The 25,742-nt window shown below is 32.3% G+C and overlaps 1 protein-coding gene across 1 annotated transcript; it reads right to left on the reverse strand.

The window, feature by feature from the left end:
* Positions 1–389: 389 nt before the first annotated feature.
* Positions 390–25,470, reverse strand: LOC118183714 (uncharacterized). The gene is made up of 5 exons (XM_035353306.2): positions 25,329–25,470; positions 15,561–15,714; positions 12,134–12,279; positions 4,951–5,062; positions 390–655 (listed from the first exon to the last, which is right to left on the reverse strand). Exons 1-5 carry the CDS (start codon positions 25,363–25,365, stop codon positions 517–519), a joined length of 588 nt encoding a protein of 195 aa, XP_035209197.1. The 5' UTR covers positions 25,366–25,470; the 3' UTR covers positions 390–516.
* Between the last annotated feature and the right edge of the window lie 272 nt (positions 25,471–25,742).

Consider the following 25,742-nt stretch of genomic DNA (forward strand, 5'->3'; position numbering starts at 1 on the left):
GTAGGAGCGACGTACTGCTCTGAGTGACTATTATATTATGCTTTGAATTATATATTTAATAAATGTTTGTTTCGTCTTGCTAAATGGTGCCTTATTAAACCATGAAGTCATCACATGCAATTTAGTATATTTGTTTTCGGCTCGTGTATTAGTATAATGATAAATTATTATTAGTTAATCGTATTTATCAGTCTTATATCACAGAATTACAAACACTTCCCAAACCCATGTATTAGTGGACTGAATCATCTATCTGTTCGTGGACTGAATCACCCGTTCATAGTATATCCAATACATAATGTAAACGTAGCGCGAATTAGTTAATGTTGAATTTATTTGAGATGCGTAGGTCTAACACGACAATAAAGAAATGATAAAAAATTGTCTAATAATTTACAGAAAATAATTTATAAGAAAACTTAAAGCCAGATGTTTACATTTGTATCGATTATAAATCAATTAATTTGCTTTAATGAAATTCAGCTGATACAGGATACTGCATTTTCTGTGCTTGTCTCAAAGCTCGAATTTACTACAGGCTTTCTCCACCGGTTTAGTATACGAGAGCATTATTAGTTTCACCAGCTTTAAAGCTTCATTCCCACAATTCTTGCTGATTTCTTCGAAAGTGCATTCCACCCTTCTTTTGTCAATCCTAGGAAAAGAAACAAATTTATTTTCAGAAAATCATTTATACGTTATTACATCATCTTCGGCAGCAAACATTAAAAATTATAAATGTTGCATATAATTAGCTTGAATCTACTTAAACATCAAATGCGTTACTTGAAATACATTACTGACGAAAATATGTATGAAAACTCAGATTTCAATTAACTAGCAAATATAATGTTTGCCTTTACCCGAAATAAAAAAGGACTCAGTACACTTCAAGCAATAAACGACGTGTTTATCATTTTCAGGAACAGTTATTTAAATTTTAAATTGCATTTTGTAACATTATTACAACAGCCTTAGTGACCTTCATAGCACATTGTGATAATTTATTAATTTGTGAACATCTTGCAGTGATCAAAATGCTTAATATTTAGTCATAAACTTCAAGAAAACAAGTTCATTTAATCACGTTTGTTTTTCGATGGGCTAAAACTGAATAGTAAATGCAAGATAATAAGAAAATATTATGAATAATAATTATTCTGTATTTGTATGTAACTAGTACAGTCAACAATATTTAAAGCATACATTGTTTAGCATATATTTATACTATGTATGATAATATTATTATATAGCTTTACTATGCATGATTATAATATTATAATATATTTGCATTTTAAAGCATCGATTTCAACTAGTCTCAGAGAAGATTTAAATGCGATTCTTACACCAATTGCGGCCTTTATGTAATGTAATGAATTAAAATGTTTTATGTTTTCAGCCTCTTCCCTGCAAATACTGTATTTCTGGAAAAAAATATAGCTGTACTGAAAAATAGCAATATTTTTCTTAAAACCTTTGAAATATGCTAAGTTTGCTTTAAGAAAATCAGATGTGGACATCCTATGACTACCACGTACGTCCTATTAAATTATACGCATTTTTGCTGCACTTCATTTAAATTTATTACCTCGAATTATTCTAATTCGAAAAACCGATTCCTCCCGGCATATCGAAAATGACATAAAAAAAGTCCAAATTTTGAGATTAAATATCCCGGTTCATTTTTGTCTTACGGGAGTCAAACTTCTTATATATATATTTTTTCATAACGGGAATAAAAACATTCCGAAATATAATTATAGGAAACAGTAGACTGCATTAAGAGTTAGATTTCGATATTTGTCGAAAATAATTTAAAAAAAAAAAAATCTGACTTTGCCATTAAAATAATTTTGGCATTTAAAGCACTTCTGTAACTGGAAGCATGTGACTATGACCAACGATCACGAAAATAAAGAGCTGATAAGGACTTTAAACCAGGTTGGAGAGTGGGTATATATATATATATATATACAGCAGCACCAGGGATCCGGAGTTCGATCCCGGGCTGGGCAGGTTTGTCTCAGCCTTTCATCCCTTGAGTGATTCGATAAATGAGTACCAAGTTCTCTTGGGGACTAAACACCGGGGGGATCCTGCGACAAGTTGGCCACTTGTCCAGGTTAAAATGCACAAACACCCCCAGCTCAAGGTATAGAAAGCAGATATTAGGACACTGCCGTCCATGTCTCTCTAAGGGCTGTTTGTGCCGCCGAGTTTAGTTAATACATGGTATTCCCGATTGCAGCATAAAAGGGAAGTGAACAACTGAACAACTAGATGATATAGCAGTCCCATTTACGAAATTTCAACTTTCTATGGCTAATCGCTTTTGAGTTATGGAAGATACATATTTGTGTACGTAGTTCGTGATATCTGTACGCATAGAAGTCTCGAAAATTATCCCTTATGCATTCGGAACCGGTCAAAATGAATATTTCCCTTGAAATATGACAGCCGAAATGTTCTGCGATTACAATATATTTTTTACTTCGCATGAGGAAGTAAAATTGTATTTAAAAATTTTCACATGCGAAACCGTAAAAAAAGCATGATGCTGGAGCGTTTCTGCTGTTTAACTGAAAGTAGCATGTTTGAGTAAGTTGTGTTAATTTAATTAATAATATTTTAAGTAGTTTACGAAACATTATGAAGATTCAATATTAACGTAACCTATTTTAAAACAACAACCAAATGGTACTTATGCAACTAAATGCTAGTCTGACTATAAAAACCATCTATTAGCCGGTCACAAAACCATTTTTCATATTTGAATAAGCTTTTGCATAGTCTGGAAGACAACCGATTATAAAAATAATCTTACTCACAAAATTCAGCCGCTGAAAATAGGCGTCATTTATTGAATGTGAATTAAGAAACCGGTAACCATATCACTTTCACTTTCGAAATTAAGAAATATAAATGATATTATTCAATACAGTGACACAACATTCTATATTTTTGGTTCTATATTTTTGGTATTTCTATATTTTCTAGCTAAAGTTCAGATCTTAAAAAACATTTCAATTCAAAATTAAATCTCTGGTCTTGTATACCACAGCTTGAACACCTTGACCAACAACACAACCACTATCTAATTATTGACCTTCTACGGATTCAGCAGGAGTTAGCTTTCAGTGAGGTAGTGGCGATATGGCGAACATTTGTATAGGCTGCAGTTAAGGTTTAATTCCTAATTTTAATTTATGCTACATGCCTTTAAATTTGCATAACTTTCTCGTCTGAGCAAAAATTGTGACACGAATCAAGAAAGATGTCAAAATCCTAACTATTCATAAAATTTAAGAATAACTGACCCAGATTTACCTGCAAATGGTGGTGGAATTGAAAGTGTGTTGAAAATGAAAACAGGAAGGGAAACTTTAATGAAAAGAAAAATATTTGTACAGAGCCTTCCAGCCCGGGAAAAACCGTTGCTATTAAGTCTCATTTAGGGCTCACCTGCGATCGAATCCATAAGATTGACAAACATTTGTAATTTGATTTAGGTTAAGTCCAGACAAATGGGCTGACTTCATGGATGTTTCCAGCACATGAAACGTGAATATCAGAAAATTTCTTTTTGAAAAATCTACACGAAGGCCTTTCCTTCCTTAGGCAAATAGAGTTTGCATGATTTGTTTTAACAGAGTGAATAAAAAAACATTCTTGTTTCGACACGTGGAAAGAAGATCTGCGCAATCTTTCACTAACTATAATATTTCTACCGATATTCAGAGAAAGTATATCCAATCATAAAGAGCCGATAATTATGCTAACCTGAACAACAGATTTCAATTTTTCATTTTTAATTCTCCTCTGAAATATTATGGAATTAAGAAAATTCGTCGCACTTCTCTAACCACAAATGACAAATGTATAATTAATGATAACGGATATAAATGTAAGAGTTGGATAAAAAACAGTGGTAATATGTCGATACTTCTGAAAAATATTACAGCAGGTACAAGTACTTACAATCCATCAATATAGTCACCTTCAAGAAGGTGGCAGACATGGCAGGCGACTGTAATCAGGAATTTTAAATTCTTATACCCATAATAATAAAGCCGATTTTAGGACTACTGATAACCCACTACTTTTATCCAATCCTTGTAATATTTCTAAAGTTAATCTGTTTCCTAAATAATTAGGAAGCTAACTTCATGTGAATTATATCACGGATATAAAGAGGCCTATCACTCAGCTTAGCATTTTATACTAATTGCTAATCTGAAGGATAGGCATTTAGTATAAAATGCTAATGTGCACAGAAATCGTATTCAAATATTCTACCAAATTCAATTTCCTTTCCTTTTGATATCATCACTAATCAGAAAGTGTGTTTAAAGTTTAAACTGTTATGCAATCTTTTTTTTTTTTTTTTTTGCATCAAGACAATTTTCTGCTTTTATTCATTATAAAGCAGCTTATGAAAGCTGAACTCAAATGAGTTTTACACATTATATCTAGATTTATTATTACTGGAGGAATTCAAGCATACAAATTTATTCAGTAATGCAATCTTTATGTGGAATAATCGTTCACGTAAGCGAAATGTCAGATATTCGGCATATTGAAAATTATGTTTTTTCATAGTTTATAATCTTGTTTAATTAGTTACATTTGCTTACCAGAATGTTATAGAAAGTATAAGAAAAACTTAAAACTATTTATTTATGAGGAAACTAATTTCAAGTTTGGGAATATCTTGCTCCTGCAATTGCAGCTGATAAAATATTAGCACCAAAAACAAGGGGCTTTACTATTTATCTGTTAAATTGTGCATTAACACAAGAGGCCTATCGTCTTTGAATTTTGTTCATCATTTTAAGATACACCTTCTTATAATTCCAATTACTCTTTGCTTGCAAATACATTTTTCAAAGACGTAATAAGAAAATTATATTTAGTAAAGTAATAATAAAACTTATCAAAAATCATACTCACTCACAAACTTCCTTCGTTAAGTCTTTTAGCCCATAAGTTCTCGGTGTTTTTTCGCATTTCGTGTGAATTGACACCTTTTGTTTGTTTAGACACTTGACATTATCCATATACCCTAAAACGTCAGTCAATAAATAAGAATTATTTATGCATACATAGGTTTTACTAAATATACATAAAAAAGCATTTTATATAATATGTTTGGGCCTGATATTTTGCACATGTATGAAAATAGGAAGAAAAATAAGGAGTGGCGCTCAGACTGATGGGAATGCATGTTAATAATGATATAACCGATAAGGTAAAGTTATAGATCAAGAATGTTAAATTACGGTAAGGAAGACATTGACATCCAAATGTACTATAGATCAATGTACGTAATAAAGATTTATCTTCAGGTTGAAAATGCTAACAATGCACCATACAGAATGATCAAATTTTGTTTTGGAAGTTAATTTAATACTTTCGTAAATGTGATATTTTAAAATTTTGAAGACAGTTAAAATTTACCAGAAACTACTACTGGTTACCAATATTGAATCATAAAGATTGAAAATATCTAGCAAAATATTTAAATATCCTATTTTCAATAAAAATCTGTAATTATCCAGATTTATAAATGCAGAATGATAAATTTAATGTAAAATAACTTATTGTATCAGAGAAGGAAGTTCTTAAGCGATGGTTTATACCTTTTGCTTCCTTGACTTATGTTAACAGTGCTTAATAAGAATGGAAATATATGTTTATTTCTGCTAGGGGTAAAACATAAATCCTTTTCCTTAGTGATACCACTTACTAAGAGTTGAAATTCTAAATTTCTTTGAAGTTATTCCGGTGTTTTACCACCTGACACGGTAAATGTTAGGAGACTTTTTGACAAAAATCTAATTTTTGAAGCTCCTCAAAAGTTTTTATTAACATATATGTAGATATAGCTATAGATTTATGCAGTAAAATATTAACAACAAGCTTATACTCGAAAGAGATTACATCTATTATAAACGTAACAATGTTAATACTGGGATTAAGTATAAGATTGGTTAAGATTGAAGAATGCAATATCATTCGATTATACTAAACAGAATTTTGCAATAAAATGAGTCCTATGAATTTTTATTTTCTTATAATATGTAAAAATTTAAATTGCTGTTAGCTTATGTATACTTCAGTAGTAGATCAGTAGAGCCTCAGAACCTCTTTCCCTGCTTTTGTGTCATTAAGGTGTTCGTTGCACCCAAGATCAGTAGACAGACGAGGTAATGCTCTTTCAAGCTCAGACGTTTCTCTTTCCATCGCTCGAGAAAGTGACGTAGCATATCTATATACTCAATGACGTCACTTTACTCTTTGGAGTGAGAGAAACGAGAAATCTTGCTTTGAAACAAGACGTCTACGTTACCATGCTGATTCAGCTCAGTCGAAAGAGCAGACCTTTAGTATAACCTTGGTTGCAACCACACTTCCAGGAAACTTTTCTTTTGCTTTTCAGCTAGACTTAATTTCAGTGCATGTTGGTTTGATGCACTGGGCCTCATTTCGACCTGGTATTCGGTATGGTTTCCTCTCTATTACGTTAACTGATCAGGCTAAACAACAGATAATTATCAATCAAAAGAAGGATGCCATCATGGAAGATATTTTAAGAGAAATTTACTTGAATTAAAGTTACTGACAAAAAAAAAAAAAAAAAAAAAAAAAAAAAAAAAAAAAAATGAAATTTTTATGCAACCTCTTCTTTTGTCTCGAACATAGTTTACAATGCAATGTAATGTTAATTTATCACTTATAATAGTTTCCTTTTTCTGAAGAAGAATCCTTTTGGTTTGTTTGTAGAAAATATTTTCGTATAGAAATACAAAATTTGGAAAAAAGAGAACTGCATAAATTGGGCTGATTTGGCATCAAGCAAAGTTAAAATATTTCTTTCGTAACTTAAATAATGAGTATTGTTCCGTCATTGAAAAATTTGTATGATTAAGTTTTGTTGTAACTAGAATATAATAAAGAAAATTGCTTCAACTATTTTAGGAATCATCACAGCGCGGTACCAAAATAGGAAACAGGTAATTTGACCGACCAAATCGTTGGCGTGAAAAAAAGAGTACAGTGGTTATGATGCACATTAGAAAGAAGTAAGTCTAATGTTAAGTTAAAATATGCAGTTTGTGCCTTTTAAATGTAACATAGCTTTTATTTTGATAAAAAGACATTTTTATTAGCATAACAAAAAGCTATAAACTGGTATCGTTTCGGTATCGTAGAAACTAAAATTTGCTTCATACATATAGAGTTGAATGACAAAACTGAAAATTTTGTTTAAAAAGATAGGGTAAAAATTAAATAATTTTGACTGAAGCCAACAACAGAAGGGTTCAGTTTTCTGAATGTTATTAGTTTGCTGATGCCTAATTGTTTCATGGATTTAATGTTTAATGCAGAGCTTTCAACTGAAATGTGTCTAGAACGCTCTGCGATGTGACTTGAATATCTCCTGGTGAATCAAAATTGCTATCCCTTAAGTATAGGCTTCACCCTTGGCTGAGTAGTTAAGACATCTTAATACCGTTAATTCGAGCTGATTCTGTAATGACTGGCCTTCCTGCGTTTTTCCTTGTGTAACATGAATATCAGCCAGTTTCGTTTAGAAGTTCCTTCACACAGATATTCTTTCCCATACGCAGAGAGCTTCATTTGTTCATATTCAAATTTGAAAATGATGTACAGATCGGTTACAGTCGAAAACATCGCGGCAAAAACATCGCGGACGAAAACGTCGCGGAGGAAACAACGCAAGGCAAAAACGTCGTGCTACAAAACATCGTGGGAGAAAACATCGCAAAGAGAAAACATCGCAGTCCTAAAACATCGTGGTACAAAACATCGTCGGCGAAAATAAAGCGGTTTAAAAACTTCGCAGTTTAAAAACATCGTCGTCGAAAATGTCGTGGTAAAAAATAAAGTATCTACAAATCGTCGCATGACGATAACATCGCAGATATGCTTTTTTCAGACATGCTTTTCGCAGACATTCTTTAATAACTGTAAATTTATATTCCCATAATGTTTGTGAGCGCAAGATGGAAAGAAGGATAATTTTTACTTTCATATTTTTTTATTAACTAATAAATTTTTGCTGAGAAAATAAGAAGGAAACTTAAGCATAGAAAATTAATGCAACTTATAGCACTTAATGGAATTTTAAACCGACATAGTTAACTAACAAAGGCCATTAATAAATAATTTTTGTAATACTTTTACTGGTAATTTTTCATGAAAAGTATAAGTTGAATTTAATTATCTATGCTTAAGTTTCCTTCTTACTTTTTCAGCAAAAATTTATTAGTTATTTAAAAAATTGTGAAAGTAAAAATTATCCTTCTTTACATCTTGCGCTCACAAATCATTATGGGAATATCCATTTCCAATTATTAAAACCTGAAAAAAAAAATGCCTGCGATGTTATCGTCATGCGATGATTTGTAGATACTTCATTTTTTACCACGATATTTTCAACGACGATGTTTTTAAACTGCGAAGTTTTTGAACCGCTTTATTTTCGACGACGATGTTTTGTACCACGATGTTTTAGAACTGCGATGTTTTCTCTTTGCGATGTTTTCTCCCACGATGTTTTGTAGCACGACGTTTTCGCCTTGCGTTGTTTTCTCCGCCACGTTTTCGTCTGCGATGTTTTTGCCGCGATGTTATCGGCGGACACCAACCAGATCCATACTGGGTCAGGTAAATTCTTTTGATGTCACATTGTTTTTAGTATGACAAAACATGCGAGGAATCGTCCCTTAACATTAGCACTACAGCATTTTCTATTTACCTCTAATTAAGGTATGTGATCATTTGACCGCAACTTTGTAAATGGAAAAAATTTGGCATATTAAAAGTATTTTTTAATGAAATACGTTATAATTTCATTTATTAAATTTATTTTGGTTACAAGGTTAAAGGTCTTCAAAAGTTATTTGTAATTTATTTTACAGAATTACGTGCCAACAAATTTTCTTGTAGAATATAAACCATTAATTTGTATGTTACCTACCCAAAAAGTTTTGCACGATTGACTCTACTTCATAACTAATTTTTATATTCCTTAATTGTTTTTAATTCAAAGAAATATAGAAATTATTCGCAGTAATATTTCTTTTAGTGTTATAAAAGGGCTTATTCAACCGGTAAACTACATGCTTTCCAACAGTTTCTTCAACTGGACTGCATTCACCTTTCTTCAAGTAAAAACATCATTTACAAAGCATTTTGTTTTTAAGTTAAACGCCAAAATTTTATGCCACATTTATCGAGTTTTTATTTATCAGTATATTTTGGCATATACTGAATAAATCGGCATCTTTCCTTTGTGGGAACATCTGTTATGAATTAATGTAATATTTTCATGTGCTCAATAGCATAGTAGACAATTATCAATAAAAGTATTCCATACTTATGAAGCAAAAGCAAATGGATCAGTTTGTAATCTTTGCTGTTTCACTAAATGATTTTGGGTCTGAGGGTTTGGAAAATAGACTCGAAAGTAATCTGGCAGACATTAGGCCATGTGCATTCAATAGAGCAACAAAAAAGTCTAGCTCATCAGGTGACAAGTTCCAGTTTAGATTTCCCGACTTTTGACGTGACTCGGCTTAGCGCATTCGTGTATATTATGAAATATTTTCTCATTTGTTTAAACAATCTCAATGCGTAACTTCAATAACTTTGCGTTCCTATCAATTACTTTTCTCTTAGCAGACATAGTTTCTCTCCTATTTCTCGTAAAACATTTTGAAGAAAAAATCTTTTAAGTGCATTAACTGAAACAATAACTTTTTTCTACATAGTGCCATAATTTGCTCTTTATTCATCTTTTGACTAATTTGTTTAATTTTCAAAATATCTAATGTACCTTATTTTCTTATTGAACTATGGCTTGCTCCACGGGTTTGTTGTCTTTTTGCATAGTGACTACTTCTTGTCTGCGACTAAATTCTCGTTCAAGACTAAATCCGTAAACTCCCCAACTACCTTTGCTATAACTTTATTTTTCGAATCGGTACAACAAGGAAATGAAGAAGGAATACCTTGTTCTTCTTCAGGACCAAATAATGAAATATTACGACAATTTCATTTAGAAGTAATAATACAAGTAGAACCATCATCTGTTGAATCAGCTTCACTTTTTGTAGTTTGGAAATACCCAGTCTTCATCAGATGAAATACAATTAGTTTCTGTATTGAATTCTTCATGGAAAAGAATTTCTTAACCGTAATTGTCTTTGCAAAATTCTTGTAAATAATTCTTCTGGTAGATATTTTCTTCCGACTATTCTACGTGACATAATAAATAGAAACACATTTAAAAGATAAAAGAAGCTGCCAAATGCCTGGAACAATTTCAAGCGAAAGGAAGGTGTGGCAGAGAACAAAGTGAAGAACTTACTAAAACATTCAGACATGAAGTTAATTTGAGACATTACCACAGGCAAGCGAACAGCCAAAATGACTGCTAGCAGTAATCTAATCATCAGTAATATGTATGCAAAAATAATCACTTTAAGTAGGCCAAAAATTGCTTTGCTATTTTGTTTTATATTTAGGAAAAGTAAAAAAAAATATCAAAATATTTTTAAAAAAAAAAATGGAAAAAAAAAAAAAATACGAACAATTTAATTTCGTTTCTGATTAAAATGATCGCTTCCGTAATTCTAGTGTTAAGAGAGGGATACCTTCATGGATGGTTTTTTATGAGAAATTGGATTGTACTCTCGCTCAAGTCGTCACAACACGAAACCCAACAACATAGCTCTCCCATTTGTTTCGAATAGAAATCGGAAAGAAATGCTATTAATCAAAGGTCTTAACCACTCAGCCATTATTCATGAGCTGAATTCTTTTGCGAAAAATATCCTTTGTCATCGCTTCGGACCACGGCAGTGAAACATCTCATTGGCATTTTGACTTGTCAGTCTTAGCACACATTCACATTCATTAATGTATCTAGTACATATATATCAGCTTTTCTTCAAAGCTATCGTATTTTACCTTGGATGTTCCGTTTCGGTAGAATTAGATGCCTTTTATTATGAGACTGGTTTCTACGTTTCAGATTGTAGCCATGAATTAAACGCACTGTTACGACCTGAAACTGATATAATAGAGGGCGTTTAAGCTGAATTACAGATAATGCTGGATGCTCTTTCGTTTTAAAAGACGTCCAGAAAGAATTGCAGTCTTGATGCAATTATTGTGATTTGTCCATATATGGAAAATGGACTGTGTAATAAAGTTTAAAAAGTGAATTGGAGTAAATTTTAAAATTTCAGTCAATATCTAATTTGCTGCTTTGTCTACTTTTATATTGCATTATCTGTTTCTCTTTCACATAGAGTAAAAGATTAAAGCAAAAGGACACCCGGATCAAATGTAGTACTTTTCAAAGCTTGAATAACGTCGTTTTCATTTATTTATTGATTTTTGAGGCGAAGTAATTTGATATTAACCAGTTATTTCTAATTTAATTCTTTACTATAACTACTGCTTTCCGTTTCCTCAACAAAAATGTAAATTAATTAGAAAGTATTTAAGATATAGTCTGGGATTTTAAGACAGAGTGTATTTCTGCCCTTTAAAGGCCACATTATTAGGTTTCGCCAGCTCTGATAAGATTGAAATTATTCGGCTTTGCATTATAGCGCGCCGTCCTTTAAATTGTTACCCTGGTGAGACGTTCTGAGACAACTTAATTTTAAAATAAATTCTGTTTGACTAGCAGGTTGAATTTTAACTTGAATTTACTGTTACTTTAAGCTACATAGCCACAAGTGGTGGTTGATCTTGTAAAGCACGAGAAGTGCGTTTTGCGTTCAAGTTCGTTTTCAATAAAAAAGTTTGTTTTTAACCGTTTAAAGACTTTGCAGATTTTTTTAGATGCAGAGATAATTTGCTAAACGTCTGTTAGTAGTTTGATACTAGTTTCCGCTCCCATAGAAGGTCAAATTCTATAAGGTTGCGTTAGGGACCTGCTGTCGTCGAAATTTTTCCACCTTTTTCTTTTTGGCCTATTTCGATTGTCGAAATATTCTGTTTCCGGAAAGCGGTAAAAATTGTATTAAAAATAGAAAAATTATTTTATAGCAAAAATGATCTGTTTATTAAGGCAATTATGAACTGAACTTACACCTTCTAGCCTCGTCATTCTTGTTGCAGACTCTAGAAAGTGCAGCGTAGTCGTATTTAAAGCCTTGATAGTGAATGTTGTCCGAAACTTTCTGGCAAAATTTGAGTCCGTAGTCGACCACACATTTTGCATATGGAACCGTATTCCTACAATTCCAAAAAAAAAAAAAAAAAAAAAAAAAAAAAATGAAATAGCACATATTAACTAAAGAAATGCAAATTTCATACTGCTTAATATATTTCAAGAAAAAACACAAAATAGTAAAATTATTATGCTTTAATGTGATATAATATTACTTTCTTACTACAACAAATAAGTTTAAAGTATGTTATATATTTATTTTAAATTTGTGTATAAGTTATTATGAAAGTTGAATGAGCAGATAATCTTCACAGTACGAAGAAATTAAATTCTAATTATTACACTAAAAATCCGAAGGAAAAGGGAATTATATTTTACATAATGATTTTAGATTTACCCGGAAAAATATCAGATATGTTTTGATACTTTAGTTACTATCAATGAAAATATTGATCACGTTTTATTTTAGTACAAAACTAATAATAATTTCTCTTAAAATTTGGTATTACAGAAAACTATTCTTATTTCGGGGGGGGGGGGGTTCGGATTCATAGGTCTCCCACCCCTCTTCCCCAACCACCAACCTCTCGAGAAGACTTTAAGCTCGCCGCATATTTAGAGTGCCCCCATGCCGCACAGACACTATACATTTACAAACATCCATCCCTTCCCCAAAACTCGAGCCTTTCGGTACGGCAATCAGCGTCTCTAACCACTACCCCCGTTGGGCGGCTTGCCTCCTATTGAAACACACTATTGTTCATGTGTAGGTGACTTTTCCACTGATATTCTATCTGTTCATGACGTAGTGCTATAAAAGCACTTCCAACGTTGTGCTCAGCTTTTGAACCATCTATATAAATTCCTAACTAAGGTGTAAGTAACTAAGGTGGTATCTATGCTGTTTATGTTGTTGAGTTTTGGTTCTTATGCCTTTTTGTGACAGGTGTATGTGCTAGTATGGTTACTGGTTTTTTCAATTGTTTGACTAGTTGACAGACTACTTCTTTCTCAATTTATTTATTTATTCTTCCTCGCAAAGGTAAAAGCTCTGCCAAGTCACAGACTGTATTTATAGATGTTGGGCAGTAGGCCCTAGTGATGCCAAGTAATCTTGGAAGAATCACTAATGTAAGAAGTCTATTACATATTTTCATTCGGTTTCTGTTACCCGTCCTTTTAGGTTAGCTTTTTAGCGTATGTGATTAGCCGTGCGGATTGCAGAGAAGAATGTCTGCCAGACATTCAGAAAGAAAGAAAAAGTCAAATAGCTCTTTAAGTGACAGTTATACTCCTATGTCTTGTCAAAACAAGTAAGATTTATTTTCTTGCTAGAAATATTTTCATTACATTTTAGTATACAAAAGATATACTATTATCCGAATTCTGATTATAAGAATTACTCAGTTTTTCGAACACACCGTTTTAAAAGTCAAACTGAACATTAGAACGATTTAAAAAAACATCACTTTTCTTCAATGATGGCTGAAGATTCTAAAAATTAAGCATCGCTTTCTACAAAAAAGTAAATACTATTACTTAATATAAAGTAGTATAAATGATGTTGAAAAAGAAATCAACGAGTTTGAATTATATGTTTTAAATCCTGTTGAGATTACATCCTGTACTGTAGATAACCAAGAAATTAAGAAAATGGAAATTATTGCTATTGTTTAAAGGCAAATGCCGAAAGTTTCTAACCGTTTAAGAATATCTGTGACATGGTTGGGATGATAACAAGATTCTCAAACAGTTCAAAAACCTGTGTTCAGAAGCAATTCCCGATGTGATTGCAGGTTGAAACAAAAGTAAATTTCACTTCTATATTTTACTAAAAAACTTAGGAGCTCCATCTTTAAATTTACATCAAGTATTCTCCCAAATGTTCTTCATATTATTTGGTGTCGGTATGAAATAAGTTTTACATTATCTTTTCAGTCATCCGGTGCTTTGATATTCGAAATAATGTATAAAGTTTCGGATAATCGCCGTTCCGTTAGATAGTTTTCATAACCGTTATCAGTGCATCAATGAAGGTATATACTACTGATAAAAGTCACTTTAGATTGCTGAAAAAATAATTTCAGAAATCTGACAGACTTATTTATATACCTGGAAGAATGCACAAATAATTATTTGAATTTTGGATAAACTGTAGGGTTTTATATTAATCAAAAAGTTATCTTATTATTTTGTCTACTCCTACCAGGCTGTAAATTTGTCAATGTAAGTTCAGCTTTAATATTTGCTTGCTCGTGAAAGTTTGAGAGCCTTAGCCTAAGCTTGTAGTCGCGCTTTACGTTGTAATTTCGTAATTTAATTTTACTCGAGTATTTATTTCCGAATTCTTGTAAGCTGCGGAGGTTTGATTTTTTGCTATTGCACAGATTGTACAGCTGCTCGATTGAGAAAAAAAAAAAAAAAAAAAAAAAAAAAAAAAAAAAAAAGAAAAGAAAAGAAAAAGGTTTATTTTAAGCTTACGATTAAATTTATGTTTTTCCTGCTTAGAAATTAAGATGAGAAGATAAGCTATCTGTACAATAATAGAAATTAAAATTTAGAGTAGATAGATCATAATAAAAATGATTATGAAATGATTCTGAAATATTTATTTTACTTACAATTTTCTCTCTTTATATAACTAATTGTAATAAAATATATTTTTAATATGTTGGAAAAAATCAGATAGTTAAAAATCGATGAATTATTTCTTTGCGTTACAAATTTGTCTTAAAAATTAAGTATGATTACGTTTCCTATCTCTGATCAATAAATGTTGACATTCATTGCAGTAACTTCATAAAAGAGTAAAATTTAAACATCGCTTTTATATATCATAAGCAATATTCCTGTTATATGGATATTAAGTTTCTTTTTCTAAGCGAGAGATTATTGGAATTTCATATTGCCTTTCATTTCGAAAGGGGTTTATTGATCAACTTTGTAAAGTCAAAAATTAAAAAAAGTCGCGTTTCACTAGATACTTATATTGTTATAGGCTTACTTTGGCAAAAGTATACACGCTACTATTAGAAATTTACTGAATGCCTTTGAAAAACGCAATAAAGTCTAGAAAATAATGTTAGCATAAAAAAAAGATGTTTATGAAAATACATCTCCAGTTTGCGGCACGGAATAAGATAACGGCATGGAATAAGTATAAAAGGGAAACATAATTCATGTTTATATCTCTACTTAATGATATTTTGAATTAATATAAACTCATTTGTTAAATGAAATATTTTAGGACACGGCATATAATTTCCTGTTAAATATTCTTAGTAAATTTTAATAAATTCTAAGCTGTAAAACTTTAAATTTAGAAAGGAAAGTTGCAAAGACTCACTTGCACTTTTTTTCCAGCTCTTCTTCATTTTCTTCAAGCAGCATAAAATCATTAAGAACAAGCAGATCATCCACAGATCTGATATCCTTAGCGCAGTACATAGAACCCCATGCTGGACAAAGATCGTCGTTCAGTTCCTCTGCAGCCGACAACACTAGAAAATGTCATATTCGTAAATATTTTTAGTTTATTAAGAAAATGCTCTTTTATTTAATGAAATCGAGATTTTACTATCGAGCTTAGTTCCAAAATCAGATGGTAATTTGGATGCAAAGAAACTAGAAACAATGTCAGACTATTTACAAGAATTTGCTTATATTTTACGTAATTATTTTTAGCCCAAAGGGGCAATTTGCCCAGAACGACTGTTAATTTCGTTTTGGCATTTTGTGTTGGTTCACTGTAAATGGCATTTTCCCTTTCAAATTGTTGCCACCAAGTATTAGAGCTCTGAATTAGCATGAATGTATGTGTGTTTTTCTCACTGTCAAAAAACAACGGTATCTAGAGACGTCAAACTTTTAATAACGTAGTCCTCCACTCGAATATGGGCTTCTGGCTTCTAATTTGTTATATTATCTATTTCATATTTTGTAAAACTTTAATGACTTTGTGATTAACAAACTCACTGATTTCAAAGCGGGTAATGGCAACATAGTAAAAAAAGAAAAAAGAAAAAAAAAAAAAAATATTTTTATCTCCAGCGCGCGAGGCTGATTATCGGAAATTCTATAGGTATTCTCTTTTCAACTCCTCGTGCACCCCAAAGTATCATACGAGGCCTAAAATGTTTAAGTAAAGGAAAACGCATCAACTTTAAATTATAAGTATAAATCAAGCGCACATGGTTTAAAAGAAAAGAAAAAGCCAACAAGCAAATACAGAAAAAAATCATTAACAATATAACAATAATAATATAATTTACAATATAATAAAAGTCAACAAAGTCACTAAAAGCAAGGTAGGCTGAAGGCAGCGAATCAAATTCATAACATTTTGGTGAGCAATTAATCCAAGTAGTTCCCGTCTACATTTTAATGAATATCTTGCCTAATTCAGCAAAGGGCAGTCAAATGTTAGTTGGATACTTTGATGAACGCAGAGATCACTAAATAGCACAATTCGGAAGACGTCATCTTAAAACATTCAAGATAAACATTAAACATTCCTTGTTTAGGTAAGATTATGTAATGTTAAAAGAGCAATAAATCCTTATTCTTTATTCTTTCAAAGATAGTTGGAAATAACTTTTTTGTAATATCTGCCTTATTAGAAGTGATGCAATAATAATTCCATTGTTCAATGATTTTTGCTTCTGAATGTTTTTTAAGTACGATTTTGAAACATTTAAATCAACAGAAATGATTTTCTAGTTGCAGTCTTGGCAAACCAATCCCTCTCTCGTTTCCATGTATCCCGGAGGATCCACAATCAAATATAAAAAAAACATTGGAATACTTTTCTCCAGTAAATCTCAGACAGACTGGTGTATGATAACAATAAATATCATCACATTATGACATGTGGATAATAGGTTACAGCCGAAAACATCGCGGCAAAAACATCGCAGACGAAAATGTCGCGGAGAAAACAACGCAAGGCGAAAACGTCGTGCTACAAAACATCGTGGGAGAAAACATCGCAAAGAGAAAACATCCCAGTTCTAAAACATCGTGGTACAAAACATCGTCGTCGAAAATAAAGCGGTTCAAAAACATCGCAGTTTAAAAACATCGTCGTCGAAAATATCGTGGTAAAAAATAAAGTATCTACAAATCATCGCATGACGATAACATCGCAGACATGCTTTTTACAGGCATGCTTTAATAAGTGTAAATGGATATTCCCATAATGATTTGTGAACGCAAGATGGAAAGAAGGATAATTTTTACTTTCATATTTTTTATTAATTAATAAACTTTTGCTGAGAAAATAAAAAGGAAACTTAAGCATAAAAAATTAATGCAACTTATAGCACTTAATAGAATTTTAAACCGACATAGTTAACTAACAAAGGCCATTAATAAATCATTTTTATAAAGTTTTTACTGGTAATATTTCATGAAAAGTATAATCTATAAGTTACATTTAATTTTCTATGCTTAAGTTTCCTTCTTACGTTTTCAGCAAAAATTTATTAGTTAATAAAATATGTGAAAGTAAAATTTATCCTTCTTTACACCTTGCGCTCACAAATCATTATGGGAATATCCATTTACAATTATTAAAACCTGAAAAAAGCATGTCTGCGATATTATCGTCATGCGATGATTTGTAGATACTTTATTTTTTACCACGATATTTTCGACGACGATGTTTTTAAACTGCGATGTTTTTGAACCGCTTTATTTTCTACGACGATGTTTTGTACCACGATGTTTTAGAACTGCGATGTTTTCTCTTTGCGATGTTTTCTCCCACGATGTTTTGTAGCACGACGTTTTCGCTTTGCGTTGTTTTCTCCGCGACGTTTTCGTCCACGATTTTTTTGCCGCGATGTTATCGGCGGACACCGGATAATAATAGGGACTCCATGGAAGCAAGAATCAGTAAAGATTAAATAGTAGAAAAATTTCTAGCGTGGGTAAATTTCCACCTAATTGTAAAACTAATACAGAGAAGTTCAGAAATAATATACAGTACATTCATTTCTAATTCGAAACTGCTGATGCTCAATCTCAACACCATCCTCATAGATGACATAAGCAAAACCAAATCTATCGTCAGTTTTGCTATCATCCGTATAGCAAATAACTGAAAATGAATTTTCATCAACATCCATGCTATACACAATTTGTACTGGTCGTCTTACAGATGGATAAAGAAGAGCAGATGAGGGCAATCCACAATTAAAATAATAACTGGAGCAACTGAAAAGGCTGTCTTTGCAACCTACGCATTGCAGATATATCCAGACAGATATATGCAGCGATGGGAATCCTGCAAGGGATTACAACTAATAGTCCTGTAGTCCCTATAACTTGCAGCAGAATTCGTCTATGAACCTGATGCAGAGTATAGTCCTTTTTATGGGCGATCTCCAAGCTGCACAGCTATATGAAATGAAGAGAACAATACTTATTTATAAATAATTGCACAAACATTCGATTTAACACCAAAACTATTACATGCATTTCGATTCCGTTCACGATTAAATTTCTCATATTTATTGGAAATATGCTTTCTCCTGTTAAATTGACTGTCTAGTAAAATACCTCAATTTTTAAGTCAATTCGTCGTCTCAAGGGCATCGTAATTAAACACCAATTGATATAAGTAGTATGTCTTCTACCAGTGAGCATCGTTTTACATTTTGCGTGGTTAAATTTCAGCTTAAAATTTATTGATCACTCATAAATGTAATTTAGAACATCTCGGGAAGGGACAAAAATTTCATGCAACCCCTTTCCCTAAATACAGTAAATCATCGATCACCAATTATCAGCAAATCAATTACCAATTATCAGCAAAACAATAACTTCGTAATTGAATAGACCGTTGATAATCAATTCAAAGCCTGGGACATCCTTTTTGAGGTTGATGTTTTCTGAGGTCTGGATTCTTGAGATGGCATTCAGAAAAAGCTCAGTAATCCTGTACTTCAGAAAATCGGCACAAACATTCAACACATTACGACTCAGCTTCATTTTCTTCAGTAAATTAAGAATGGCAGGTCACCATGCATAATCGGAGTCTCCTTGAACATCGAGAAAAACTAAAATATTATACACAACTCTCGTCTTGCCCCTATGTACAATGCTGCTTAGATCTAAAAGTGCATTCCTAGTACATTTTTGGCACTGAAACATATTGATCAGCTCTAAGAATATTTTTGTTGCGTAGATGCCGAGGAATTCTGTAGGTCATTAGTTTTTCAAAACATTTACTCGAGGAAGAAGAAAGAAAAATGCATTGGAACACTGAAAGTCTTTTTCTTCGGTATCACAGCGAAAAGGGCATTCTTCTAGATTCACGGAAAAGCACGAAGACTCAAACATAAGTTTAACAGACTATGCTAAAAGGGAAGAAAAAACGATAGAAATATCTTTTAAAGTTCCATTGGGAATAGAATCCAGGGCAGGAGTCATGCAAGGCATTCAATTCGTAATTCCATTATCAACCTGGCTGGCGAAAGGGGAAGACAAATCTAAGATTATATTCACTGGGAGCAGATAAGCGCCTCTGAGCATGAATGTCATTATCATACATCTCACAATGAGAAGAATGATAGAAGATGTAAAATTGCCCGTCGGACTTGGAGGTCTGACATTTGAAGCTTCTTCGTAAAAGTTTCTGTAATATTATAAGTATATTTTCAAACGTTTTCATTATTAACGTCCGAAAGAAACTTCCTCCAAGATTCTAATTTGGCTTTAAGAAGTATTTCATTGCATTTCCCCTCAAATCAAGATGTTAAAGCTTATACAAATCCGGCATTCCCAGAAGTTCTTTGGAATATCTGTCTAGCCGTATTAGCTCTACTGAAAATCTCTAATGACCGCCATGGTACGTTACATGGTACGCCATGGTACGTATGTGTAACGCCATGGTACGTTACACAAGTTCTTTTAATAGCCTCAGATTTAAGAGATGCCGGAAAAATAACTGAAGTTATAAAATCAACCATCGAATCAAGCAAGTCAGCTCTTGCGTAAGAGTCCAGACGACTTGAAATCGAACGAATATACTATGAACAAAGTTCTTCAAAATATTTACAACTTTGCTTTTTTCCCCTTAAACAAAACTCTACTAACAGCATCAGAAGGAGCAGAAATTGATAATTCAAATTTAATCATCGCATGATCTGACAAGGATTCACAGTCTGAGCGACACCAGCGGGTGACATTCGAGAGCAAATCAACCCCCATAATTATAAAATAAGTATAACCTGATCCCTGCTTCGAACAAAATCGAGGCCACAATCCTCGTTGATCACGTATAAAATATAATAGCTGATAAAATCCCCAAACCTGTTTTCCCGATAATCACTGTAAGGACTAAACACAGTTCAGACTTATTATTGGAGTCCTAACCCCAGATAAGCTGTGTAAGATCCTTAGACTGGGAAACCCGATTTATTTTCTGTAAAACATATTCAAGACACCTAGAAGGCTCAAAATAATATGAATACAAAAATATTTTTTTAATCTTTAAAAATTAAAAAAATGACAAGAGTAATAATCTTATAATTCAAGAAATTTAAAACAAAAAATTAGGCAGAAGTACAACTCGAACAAAAATAGCAGCCGTTATTACTTTACTCATATTACATCCTAAAAATACTAGGAAAACCAAACAAAAGATCACGATAGATATCTTTCGCTAGTAAGTGAAGGTTTTGAGCAAAAGAAGCAACAATATCTTTTGCCTCCATATTTAAGATAATTTGCAGAGTTGCAGCTTACATCTATGTACGAGTAGATTGATTTGAACAAATTTTAAAATACAATTATAGCTATTATCCATTGTTTGTTTTTGATAAATTTTTACTTCTTATAAATTCATAAAAACAGCAATTTTCAGAAAAGGGAAAATGACTAATGTTTAATTTTTTCTCATCTTTTCTTTTTGATTGCGTCTGCAGTTGATACAAACTTTCAAACTCAAATGTGGGTAAATATTATTTCCATGTTCATGTGCACAGAAATAACAAGACAGAAGATTTTTACAAAGTTCAATACAATCATTTTGTCACAAACACTTGATACACCACTTAATCACAGTAAAGTCACCCACAGCATACATACTCCAAGAAATTTACAATCTGCTCTGTTTTAAAATAATTTTAAGGATATCAGGATGTATCTCAACATCCAGAACGTTTTTATATTTTATTCTGTTAGGCATATCTTTTATTATAATCAGACGATTCTTCCATTTTGAAGAAAATGGGGGTTAATTATGGAGATTTTTCTTGAATCTCTGTTTGTTGCTCTTTTCAGAGGAACGTTGTACCAATACCTCGCCATTTCCAATATTTTGCATATTGAGAACAACCGGTTTATTTGCTATAGGATTAATATGTAACTTAAGAAAGTTTTTACTATTCTCCGGCGAATGTTCATCCGAAGAAGTAAACAGACCAGAACTTAATGGATTTTGTTTCACATTGCCTACAAGAGATGGAAGTATAATACTAGCAGGTATTAGTTTCACGAAAATGTTTTTACAACTTCCCTTACAAGCTTCTAGGTAATTAAGAGACTTAATACTTTCGAAGTTCTTAATAATTAAACATTTTAAATCATCTATTGTATACCTTGAATATTTTAGGTCATATTACTCTTCGAATCGATCACAGCTTTAAGTTTATCGTAACAAAATTGAGGTATCTATAAAACGCATCATCATTGCCTATGGTTATCTTAGCCTACCCACTACACTGTAGTTGTCAATAGATTATTCACGAAGTAATTGTTAAAAAACATATTATCAGTAAAAACAGTCATGTCATTTCGACCATCCCCTTAACATAGTTATTCTCATTAATATACCTGTATAGTACTGGGTAGGCACTATTAATGTTCCGTACCACGTATCATGTACGAATTTGTGCTCTCCATACAATACTGTGATTATTCTGTTTTTAATCAGGAAGAAAATAGTTTAATTAAATAATTAACTTCATATGATCGATTTATATATTTCTCCCAATTAATTACGAGTACAATGCAGATAAGGGATTAGCGTCGCTACACTGAAAATTATTGGATTACTGATACTGAAAAAGGAATCCAAAAGTGTGCAGAATCCATCCCAATGGACAAGATACGCAACTTATGGAGTAAAATATTTAATAATTTTTAAATGATTTGTTTCTTTACTCGGTCATGGTAACGCAAAAGAAGACTGTCTACTGATCGTAGGGATATGGGTTCGGAGGACTTTCTAAGAGAAACTAATTCGAGTTCACTTTATATATGTCAAATACCGCACAAACGCCTGTGGAACTAATCCTTTCACTCCTATTTGAATCCGTGTCGAACTACTAATTTTCAGTTGTCTGGCCTACTCGGTGGTTACAGGTAGGCTGTTTTGAGTTGTAATAGCTATCTAGAGTGACCATGTCAAAATATTTTGGCAAGAAGAACCAATGCTCACTGTAAACTCTTCGTGTCAGTTAACATAATGTAATGACGTGTCTTTTTATGAAACATATTTTTCAATAAAATGTTTATGAAAATATATCCGATGAATAATCTGTGGAGCTGTCTAATACTAAACTTCAAATAAAAAATAGAAAGTTTTCACTACATGGCTGAAATCAATTAATAAGACAAGATTATTATTATGGTAAAGCCATTTTAGAGCTAATAGCATGTTTTTAAAGACTGAAGACAAAATTTTATTAAAATACTTTGGATTGGTGCTAGAGCTAGTTATGAATAGAAAAAAAACATAGAATTTTATTATTTATAATTTTATAGCAAATCACGCGACGACTATCTGACTAAGAGGAAGTATGCCTTCAGGAAAGAATTTCAGGAGAAACTGCCTTATAGTTAGTTACGTTACATATAAAGAAAACATGAAAACTTTCTAGCAGTCAGGACATTTTTGAGGATTTGAAATCGTCGTTTCACTGCTGGGCAGCTGGTTACCAAAAATGTACTGGGAATGTAAAAATAAATTCATGATTCATTATACATTTTTTAAAACATTCAATATGTAACACTAGGGGTATTGCTGTTTAACATCACACGTAAAGTACATTTGTAGAGTCATTAGGTTGTTTGGGAGCAGGAGACATGAAAAATGGGCATCGACGGGACTTGAACCACGGACCTCTCGAATACTCCCCCTTTTAAAGGGCAACTGGGGTTTAGGGGACCTAGTCGCCAAATCCTGGGTGTGGAGAATCATCATCCACCACACGTTTTAGTTCGGGCGCCAGTGTAAAGACATTAAGATATTTCGAAGCAGAAGAGATGAAAAAGAGCAACGCCTTCGCCGGGAATCGAACCACGGACCTCTGGAATACTCCTCCAGCGTGCTGACCACTACACTAAGAAGGCATGCTAAGAAGGCAGGAGCAATACCTTATACATTTAAAAGCATTTAAAAATGAGATGAACAATTACGAGGCTTTTTAAATATCGCCCTTTCAGTGAATAACATTGTAGAGACATCAGGTTATTTCGAAGCTGGAAACGTGAAAAATGTGCAATGCCCTCGCCGGGACTTGAATCTGGACCTCTCGAATGCGCGCCGAGTGTGGTACCGTTACTCCAAGAAGGCATGCCGAAAGGAGAGAGAAAATAAGATGCTCTGAATGTAGTGCATTTAAGGACATAGAGATTCGAAAACTGGATTCTATTCAAATCAGTGAATTGTCCAAGTTCAAAAGTTTGTTTTTTAAAAAAGATTATAAAAAAAGAGTTGAATTTTTGGAAACTATTTTAAAACGTATTTTATAAAATTTACATCCGTTCTAAGGCTTCATAAACATTTATGAGATTTTATACAAGATTTTAATTTTTTGGCGGGGCTGCGTGCAGTGTAAGAGTTAAATTTAAACAATTAGTTTTTTTTCTTTCCAATCAACTAGTTTTCGTTAAATTCCAACCAACTAGCGTTAAATTTAACCAACTGGTATTCTTTTCGTTTCTTCATAATGTTCTTTTTATTATTATTTAAACTAGTGAAATAGAATTTGAATTGAAATAAAAATATAAGATTATATTTTTGCATCTATTGGAATACATACAATAACTCTTTTATGCTACTGTTAAAAGTCTGAATAACAATTTAGAAAAAAAATATATATTAATATTTTTAAATCAGTAAAAAAAATGTCCTAATAAATTATCCTCAATAATTAATTTATTTTGATGGTGTTACTTGTTAAAATAAAAGATACTGTCTGAAAATTGTACTAAAATTTAAGATATTAAAATTATATGTATTAATATTATAATATTCCTACCTACTTCGTCTATGCTGAAAATAGAGGAACCTATTGAACTACATAGCCACTTATCGCTGAGTTCATGTTTGCAGCGACAAAGTCCAGAGAAGGGTTAAAATACCCTTTTACTCACTCAAAGAAATAATAACAGATGGCCCCTTCTCGAGCTTACAGGAAGCCTCTATTTGGGCTTTAAATTAACATACAAAAATAAGAAACTAATATAATACTAAACTAAACTGAGCCGAAGTTAAACACGATTACCTAACGTAGTTGGTATACTTAATTAAATTAGCCGGCCATTACCAACAGGCACGTATAATACGGCCGAGTGTAGATGGCTTAATAACGAAGTAACCTGATGGCAAACATGTGTCACTAAGGACTCCTAAGCTCTCCTACTAAAGTAAGCTGGACCTTCTTTAAATACTCCTTCTGTAGAGACATTAGCTATTTCTGAAGCAGGAGTAAGTGAAAAATGAGCAATGCCCTCGCCGGGACTCGAACCACGGACCTCTCGATACACGCCGATTGTTCTGGCCATTAGGTCATTTGGAAGCAGGAGACATGAAAAATGAGTAATGCCCTCGCCGGAATTCGGACCACTGACCTCTCGATAAGCGCCGATTTCTGGCTATTACACCACGAAGGCATGCTAAGAAGGCGTGTGAAATACCTTATACTTCTACCTAATTTACATGCAACGCGATACTAAAACCTCATTCTGGTAGGGAGTTATAAATGGGAATAAGAATTTAAAGGAAAGGGTTCTAAAATTAAAAATAACTCTTATAAAACTAAAATAAACCTTAAAATGTAACCAATTAAAGGTTAACGTTAGACTGATAAAGTTCACTTACCGACTGCCACAGTTAAGAAAGTAATATAAAGGAACATTTCGGGAGGTAAAAGCAATGAATCAAAGAAATCTCTGCTGTAAAGTGAAGAATAGGGAATCAAACAGTAATTTAATATTACCCTTTTATCAAAAGATACTTAATAAATCAGCATCTGCAAATATTTCCCTGGGAATTCTAGCCAATTCATGTCTGGCGGCATATAAGATAGCGCTGTTTATTAATCAGATATTTTATTCAAAGAAAGCAATCCTAAGTGTCAACTAATTCTTTAACAACTGGAACAAATTTAAATAAAAAGACTAACACAGCTTACGTTTCTTCCATGCTTTGATACCAGAAGCATCAATAATTAGCTTAGTATTTGTATTATGAAAATTTGTTAAGTATGTTCTTCTGTTTCATCTGTAATCTATT

Source organism: Stegodyphus dumicola, chromosome 2, assembly GCF_044657685.1.
Source record: "Stegodyphus dumicola isolate Sdum_Otavi_A_Nest chromosome 2, ASM4465768v1".
Classification (NCBI taxonomy): Eukaryota; Metazoa; Arthropoda; class Arachnida; order Araneae; family Eresidae; genus Stegodyphus; species Stegodyphus dumicola.